The following is an 8,867-nucleotide window of genomic DNA, read 5'->3' on the forward strand; positions in this document are numbered from 1 at the left end:
ATAACGACGGGTATAGGCAAAGTGGATCCGGGAACCTCTTCAATGTGCCGATCTGGTTCACGATCTGACTAAATTTTTTAACCTGCCCGATCGAGATCTGGCCGTTATCAGGCCATATATTGGTCAGGCAGGCCCATCGGTAGTGCCCATACATGGGCCGATTAGCTGCCGAATCGGTCTAAGGGACCAATTTTGGCAGCTAGAATCTCCCTGTGTATGGGCGACCTTTATTCATCAGAACAGACTGAACAGGTGCATTTGTGCGGCCACAGGATGTTAAGAGCACGTATGGGTGGAAGAACCTTTATGTGACTGTGTGCCCTGAATTTTGCATCCATTTTAGCTCTTCACACTTAAGTTGGAGATTGCAAAGTCTTTAAATATCTCGTACACTGAGTGACTTATTGTGAATAAACACTGCAATCAGCTACACAGGCAGACAATTCTGGACTTGCTAGGGCTGTTGTTTTCAAAAACACCATATTTTACTATATTCCATACCTCCCAAAATTTGAAAAATGAAAAGAGGGAAAAAAAGATTTGGCGCGCAGCAACTTTTTTTTGACCATGCCCACTTTTGTGGCCACGCCCAATTACCACACCCCATCGAAATTTTTTTTTTCAAAAAATACTCCTTTTATATAGTTGAAATGGTGGGATCAGACGCAAATTGTGCTATACCTTCATACTGTACTACCTAAGGAAAACAATATAGTCAGTTATAAGTGAGTTATAACTATGTACCAGTTTTGCCCCCCATACACAGTGTCCCCAATGGCCCAATAGACAGTACCCCCCTATACACAGTGGCCCCATAGACAGTACCCCCCATAGAAAGTGCCCCCATAGACAGTACCCCCCACAGAAAGTGCCCCCATAGACAGTAACCCTCACAGAAAGTGCCCCCATAGACAGTAACCCTCACAGAAAGTGCCACCATTGACAGTAACCCTCACAGAAAGTGCCACCATAGACAGTACCCCCCACAGAAATTGCCCCAAATCGCCCCCATAGACAGAACCCTCCATACACAGTGCCCCCACAGAAAGTACCCCCATACACAACACCCCCATAGTAAGTGCCCCCAGTTGAGACAGTACCCCCCCATACACGCTCCTTCTTCTGCGGCTCCTCTCCGTATGCGGCTTCAGGCCCTTTTATAAGGTTGCGCCGTGTGACGTCAATACGCACAGGGCGCAACCTTATAAAAGGGCCTGTCACTGCCACGCAAGCAGCCGCATAAGGAAAGGAACCACTGAAAAAGAAGGATCGCCTGGTTCCAGCCAGTGCCTCCCGCTGTCCCGGATACTTCAATGAATGCGGGACATTCATGGAATTATCCGACACAGCGGGATGCACTATAAAAACCGGGACTGTCCCGCGGAAAGCAGGACAGTTGGGGGGTATGATATTCTACATGTTACTGTGCTCAGGTCTTTGTGGCTGTTTGGGATGCTGCGCTGTTTTAATGACAATTTTCTGTAATTATGCCAGAAGTGGCCCTTTAGGTGTGTGCATTTGTTCATTTATAGATCATCTGAATACCTCCTCCTTTCAGGTCATAGTCACCAGCTGTTCCATGTGTGTGGCATCCTGGGCACTTACATCCAGATGGAAGTTCTGATAAAGGACATGAATCTACGAAAGAAGTGGCTTATGGACAAGGATAACATTCCATCTTTCTCAAATACTCTGGGAGCTTGGGGCCTAGGAATGATCATGAGCTTTATTGTTATTGCCTGCTTCTCTTTGGCTCTATACTGGAAGCCCCAGACTCAAAAGAACAAAAGGAAAATGTGATATGATCAGTACAAAACGGCAGATTAACGGTATATTAATGTGGGAATACAAGTTTAAGTTCGTTTGAACATTTTGATTTTGTATACAAGTTGTATTGCAATAAAGGGACATCTCTATGTCACTTTAGATGTATGAGAGATGTTACTCCTAGCTGTATTTAGTGTGTTGCAGAGATAGGTGAGGGTGAAACTTAATGTCTGGAAGAATAGGTCCCTATATGCCGAATACTTGATGAACATCTTTTATCCCCAGTGACTTTTATCCTGTCAGTTCCCCATGGAACAGGATGAGGTTACTGCCTATATTATGTCTACTTAAGATTTAGCTATGCTATTAACATGCATTAAAGAAGGGTGACATTGGACTGCGCCTTCAATAGAGGCTCAGTGGGGTGCCTATTCTTTAAATGAGGGATGCATGTTGGGCCTGTTTGGAACAATCTTGCAAACTTATGCACACAAGATTTCTACTACATTCATTATGCACCTAGTTTTTGCACGCCATAAAAGACCACCTTTTGTGTGCAATTAAATGCAGTACACCTTCAAAGCCCAACAGGGAAGCAAAAAACATGATCAGGAGAATCTCTTCTCTGACCCTCTCCACTGCTGACTACCCCTTATAAACAGAGGCCTGTCTCTGTCCTTGTCCCATGACAGAGTGGCAGTGGCAGGCTCGGACCCCAGGGGCCCACCAGAAACCTTAGACCTTAGGCCCACTCTCCAAACTATTTTTCCTACTTTCCTCACCCAACCTCTATATTCTCCTAGTCTCTTTTATTTACATGCTAACGTCTATTCTTCCATCTATTTCTCCTCTTTGTTTCCATTCAGAAATTGGGAATGGCAGGCCAAATGGTAAGGAGCAGGGGGGCCCACTGACACCTGGGCCCACCGGGAGTTTTCCTGGTATCCTGGTGCTCCAGTCTGACACTGCAGAGTGGTCCCAAACTTAAGAAAAAGTAAAAGCAGTCAAAACAACTGTATGAAAGAAATGCTTTCCTTATGTGAGTGAGCAGTGGTTCATAATTCTTTTGCAGCAAATGGAAGGGTTAATGTGTCAGAATGGCAGGTACAGTATACAGCTCAGCAAATACAATAACCATTTTTGTTTCTCTGCTTTCTCACAGAAAATCCCAGGAGGCATTGCACTGATCCCCAAGGATGGCTTTTCTTACCTGATGTAACTGGACACTGATTTCCAAAGTATTTGTGACTCCAATAGAAGCTTAGATCACACGCCACCTACTTGTACAAACTCCTCACAACTGAAACTAACGATAGCACCAAGATCATCATTATAATGGCAGATCTCTGGAAACTTCTTTTCTCCACAAATTTTACTTTTAGGACTACACTCCAGCCTTAACATATACATATAAATACCTCACATGAAAAGCTGTAGCTGTAAAGATTGAAGGAGCCACAAAGATTAACACCAAACTGTGTTACCTGTGCTACTGTATGCCTATATCGGGTCATAGGCTACATGGAAGTCTCTATCAAGTAACTGAAATTGTTCCAGGGACCTTCTGTCTCAATGTAACCCTGACGTGCCCCAAACTAAAGAACTTTTAGACCAGTGGCTGTGATTGATGGCAAAGAATACTGACTACTAATGAAGAAATAGGGCTGTTTTATATTGAAACCTAAGGCCATAATATATTAAATATATTTATTATACAGATATGTGTAAATAGTACTTCACTGATATTAATTTAGCTATGCTGTAAATAACTGATGGTGTGTACTTGTGCATGGGATTTATTACATAGAATCCTTGGGGGTTTGGGATTTTCCAGATAATGGTTCTTTCTGTAATACTAAACACCATGCCTTAAGGCAACTAAAATATTTAAACAGTAAGAAACCCTATTTGCTAGCTCAAATCACATCAATTGCAAGGTGTGCTGACTGTGAGAGTTGTATGCCTTCTACCCACACATTAAAACATTAGGTTCTATCTGCAAACTGACATGGACACAATCTCCAATCCTATGTCTCAAAGCAGTTGCCACCTTCATATTCAAATAATATTTCAGCTGTCTGAAACAGCTATACGGCGTCAAACCTCAATTTAGCGGTATAAACTGCATCTCTGAAAATAAAAATGGTAAATTAAAGAAAATATGAGGAGCAAACTGAGCAAATTTTATATTTTACTTCAGTTCCTCACCCCTAAGTTAACTTTTAGTATTTTATAGCATGGCCAATTCTAAGCAACTTTTCAAAAGATCTACATTATTTATTTGTTATAGTTTTTTTTTTTTAAATTATTTGCCTTCTTCTTCCAACTCTTTACAGTTTTTAAACAAGGGTCACTGACCCCAGCAGCCAAAAAACTATTCTCTGCGAGGCTACAGTTTTATTGTTGACAATGTGGTTAGGAAACACAGAATTCTTTCCTAAAAATGTAAGAGAAAGTATACATTTGAGGTGTGTGATGTGAAATGCAGGGGGATTCCTTGTGCAGACAGGGTTAATAATCCCTCTCAGTTGGCTAATTAAGAGGCATCTGAGAGAGAAGCTGCCTGGAGAGGTAAAAAGGTGTGTGTTCCCACACCTGGGGGCCACTCAGTGTGAAGGAGTCACTCAGAGTGAGGGGTCTCTCAGAAAGGTGTCCACTCTCAGAGCAGGGCACTGGGCAGGAAGGCTGCCTGCCTGTGTGAGGAACTCCCAGAGGAGCTGGCGGTGCTGCCTGCCACTGCAAGGAGAAGAGGGAGTCATGACCAAGTGTATGAGAGCTGAGAAGAGTCAGCAAGGCTAAGTGAGAAACCAGAGTGTGCCAGAGGCTAGCAAGCTGGTATCCCAGAAGGGGGCAGACAGCAGGGCTGAGTGAGTAGCCCGAGTGTGAGAGTCACCGTGGATGTGTGAAGGTCATTGGGGTTGTTGAGAAGCCCTGTGACAAGGTTCAAGAGTGTGGAATTTACCCTGGAAGGTGAGAGCCCAAAGAAGGGACAAGTCTTGAATAAGTTTGATTAACTGTTTGCTGATGAACTGTGAACTTTATGTTGGGAAGGGTTTTCCCAAAATAAACCTATGTTTTTGCCTGAAAAAATGGTGTCCCTGTCTCTATGTTCCTGATCCCCTGCTTACCTGCTTACCATAGCTTATTTCCCCCAAAAATTACGTGTAACGTGTACAGGCAGTCAGCGTGCCCCAATTTGTCCAGATCCTGCTGCAAGGACGCCAAATACTGGATGGCATTAACCAGCCTACATAGTAACATCAGTAAATTACTTACAATGCCTTCCCCCAAATCATTAATGAACAAATTAACAAAGCAGCAGGCACCATATACTAGTAACCTAAGATGAAGAAAACAGCAGCACTCCGGTTGTTTTGAAAAATGTGAATCTTTACTCAAGTGCCAAAGGCAACGTTTCGGGCTTCACTCCAGCCCTTTATCAAGCCTATTAGTACAAATACAAACAAGTGTTTAAATACCCACAGGAAGAGGAGGATCAGTCCATATTCACCTCCATTTAACCCATAATATTCTGTGAATATATTTAGTGCACACTATTTAAAAGCAAACATCTTATTGGTGGCTATGAGTTACTGCACCTGGAGAAACTTACTGACACTTATTACATATGTTGGTTCAAGTTTGCATCACTAGAAGAAGCTGAATTGCTTTGCTGCAAATGCAGACCCATTCTATTTGCTTACCCAGCCTCCTGCCAATGACTATATTATTTCTACTGGAAGAATGCATTAAAGGAGACATATTATTAAAAAAATAATAATGTACCAGTAAATTATACTATTTTAAATATAGAAGAATTGTGCTTAAAAAGTTTCGGACTTATTTATTGAGAAATTCCACCAAAACCCAACTAGCCCCGCCCATTCGTTCCACTTCCTGCTGGCTGAATTCTCTGGACGTGCAGGGGAGCCGGCGGCTCTCAGTACACTGCACTGTAGGATAGGAACCAGAGGAATCAGAGGCCAGGTTGACCTGATAGGAAACTGAAGCCTGTCTTTGCTTGTGTGAGTGCAGGGCTGTGATTGGCTCTCCCCCTCCTGCTCTGCTTCTGGCAGGGACCGTTAGGACACGCCAACCCTTCATTTGAAACACTGACAGATAACTGATCTATAGAGCTCTAATAAAGGGGCCATTTTTACAGACAGGAATTATTTTTAGTCCAAAGTGAAACCAGCACCGTATATTATTCATAATTGCCTACAAAATTACGTTTTTTTCCATTTATCCAATTTGTCTACTTTAAATGCATGTGCGGGGACATGATTACTCTGTACAAGTACATTAGGGGGAATTATAGGCATATAGGGGGTGTTCTTTTTTCCCATAAAAACGATCAGGTAGGTGGTTTTTCACGGTGAGGGCAGTGAGGTTGGGGAATGCCCTTCCAAGTGATATGATGCCTTTAGGAGGGACTTGTATGAGTATGAGTTCTTGAACAAGCATTGTATCCAAGGCTATTGTGATACTAAAATCTACAGTTAGTATTGATGTTGGTATATATAGTTTATGTATGTGAGTGTATAGGTAGGTCAGTATAGGTTTGTGTGTGCTGGGGTTCACTTGGAAGGGTTGAACTTTTTTCAACCCAACTTAACTATGTAAAGCAAGTACTGGAATGGCATTATGGGATGTGGGAGTTTTAGCATTCTTACCACGGGCAGAATACAGACTGAACTGCATAGGTAAAAACAGAATAATAAAAAATATAGTCCAGTATTAACTTAGTCTCAGTTAGTTAATTATACAGCACAGAGTTGCTATGCAACTTCCCACATCTTGTAGCCCTCTGCAACCTAGAACAGAGTGCACTTACTTCCTGGGTGGCACAGCAGTGCAGCTCCCAAGTGCACATATGCACCATGAACCCTTTACACCAAATCAGGTGCACTGTCTTATGTGGCATAAGGTTTGCGCAGTGGCAGTATCATAGCCAATGAGGACAAACCGAGGCGTGATTATTGCTAATTGTGATGAAGCTGAAGCATGATGAAAGCGGAGGGGCTGTGTTCCCATTAGGGAAGAGCTGCTGACTTATTATTTGTCGGAGGCTTCGTACATGCTCATTATGCCTAATCATGCTTCACTCCCTTGCCACAGCCATTAGGCGGGCAGGAGATAATTTTCTTTTATTCCTTCCAGCTGCCAGCTGGAGCCTTACCAAGGCGATTAATGGTATTGCACCCGTACACTTCTGCACCCTTTTTGTGTTTGATTTTTGCACCCTGGATAGGTGTCATAGTCCTCTGGGCTTGACCCTAGGCCAAGACTTGGTGGTTTTCACCCTAGCTTCGGTGAAGGTGGATCTGCCCGCACATGCTGTTCATTGGCGAAAGCCTTGGACACATGAGCATCGGAGCCCATACCTTCGGGTAGGACTCACAGGCGATGACTCAACATCGTCTTATGTGGCATAAGGTTGCTGGCAAGGAAAATGGACACAACAAGCATATACAAAATTCTAAAATTTTGTGCTTGAGCTAGATTGCCAATTGGTCTTGGCTTCTAGTATGCATACTCCTTGTCATCAACTACCACCAAAGAACAAAAGTATGGCAACTAAACATAGCAGCCACCAATCCCACTCCCTACCTCTGCCCTGGGGAGACTGGTACAACAGCATACCTCCCAACATTTGAAAAATGAAAAGAAGGACAAAAAGATTTGAAGCGTGCAGTGCGGCAAAATTTTCTGACCACGCCCACTTTTGTGGCCACGCCCCAATTACCACACCCAATTAAAAAAAATACTCCTTTTATATAGTTGAAATGGCGGGATCAGACGCAAATTTGCTATTCCCTTATACTATACTACCTAAGGAAAACAATATAGCAACTCCTACATATAAAATACAAATATAGAGAGAAGGCAGTGAGTTACAACTATGTACCAGTTTTGCCCCCCCATACACAGTAGCCCCCATAGGAGCTCCGCCTTCCTCAGCTTCTACTTCTTATGCGGCTCCTTGTCTGCGGTGATAGGCCCTTTTATAAGGTTGCGCCCGGTGCATAATGACGTCACACGTACCCACAGGCGCAACCTTATAAAAGGGCCTGTCGCGCTGCACAGGGAGCCGCAGAGCAGCAGCAGAAGAAGCCATGACGTCCGGCTCCAGCCAGCGCATCCCGCTGTGCTGGATAGGTCTATGAATGTCCCGCGTTTCTGTAATCTATTACGGAAATGCGGGACATTCATGGAACTATCCAGGACAGCGGGATGCGCTCTAAAAACCGGGACTGTCCCGCGGAAAGTGGGGGGTATGCAACAGGTGCAGGAGCATTTTTCAGGGGCCCAGGGTTGCCACATTTTCTGAAAAAAACATCCTTCCTATATCTTTATCTTTCTTTCCTAATGATACCATTGGCATCAAATATCATTAATAGTGGCCAATCAGGTAAAATACCAGCTAAGTGGCAAAGATAGGGGGCCTGGATGAGTTTTTGAACAAGCATAGTATCCAAGGCTATTGTGATACTAATATCTACAGTTAGTATTAGTGGTTGTATATATAGTTTATGTATGTGAGTGTATAGATTGGTAAGTATAGGTTGTGTGTGCTGGGTTTACTTGGAAGTGTTGAACTGCTTTCAGCAGTTCAGGAGGAGGGGGCTGTGCAGGGGCCCTATGTTGGCTAAGTGTGTTAAGTTATTCATTAAAACAAATGAAGTTTAAAGCTCAGTTGCCACTGATAGAATGAAGCAATGTAGCAGAAGCCTGCTGATCAGCACAAATGCAGAATTAACTTCTGTAACGCTGTTTCAAGAGCCAGAACCAGGAGCGCAGAAAAAAGAAAGAAACAGATGGAGAACTTACATTTGCAAATAACTTTCAAAACGTAGGGAATGTGTAAAGAACGTTTATTAGAAAAAATACATTTTCTTTAACTGTGCAAAGATATTGATCCACTTTAATACGCAGAATAACAAATCTTACCTGCAGTAAATTGATTCGCCTGGAAATCCCGACACCAGATGGCGCTCTTCCGGGAAAACAAGGCGCTCTCTAGTCCATTATTTGCTTGGCGTCCACGAATGACGTATCGCGCTTTCGTGATTGGCTGAATTTAAAAAATACAATGCGCG

At 43.2% G+C, this 8,867-nt stretch overlaps 1 protein-coding gene, 1 long non-coding RNA gene and 1 pseudogene across 8 annotated transcripts in view; 2 read left to right on the forward strand and 1 right to left on the reverse strand.

Moving 5' to 3' along the window:
- Positions 1 to 3,484, forward strand: part of paqr5 (progestin and adipoQ receptor family member V) — a 27,003-nt gene extending 23,519 nt beyond the window's left edge. For all 7 annotated transcript variants that reach the window (XM_012959273.3, NM_001079240.1, XM_012959271.3 and 4 more), the window contains 2 exon segments: positions 1,559 to 1,829; positions 2,930 to 3,484. In XM_012959273.3, coding sequence (XP_012814727.1) covers positions 1,559 to 1,800 — 242 coding nt within the window. In that variant the 3' untranslated portion in view covers positions 1,801 to 1,829; positions 2,930 to 3,484.
- Positions 1 to 8,804, reverse strand: part of LOC108646189 — a 14,610-nt gene extending 5,806 nt beyond the window's left edge. Inside the window, exon 1 of the long non-coding RNA XR_001924265.2 lies at positions 8,719 to 8,804. This is a non-coding gene — a long non-coding RNA (uncharacterized LOC108646189). The remainder of the gene's footprint in view (positions 1 to 8,718) is intronic.
- On the forward strand, positions 6,693 to 6,859 carry LOC116409886 (annotated as a pseudogene).
- Positions 8,805 to 8,867: the final 63 nt, after the last annotated feature.

The sequence above is a fragment of the Xenopus tropicalis genome, chromosome 3 (assembly GCF_000004195.4).
Source record: "Xenopus tropicalis strain Nigerian chromosome 3, UCB_Xtro_10.0, whole genome shotgun sequence".
Classification (NCBI taxonomy): domain Eukaryota; kingdom Metazoa; phylum Chordata; class Amphibia; order Anura; family Pipidae; genus Xenopus; species Xenopus tropicalis.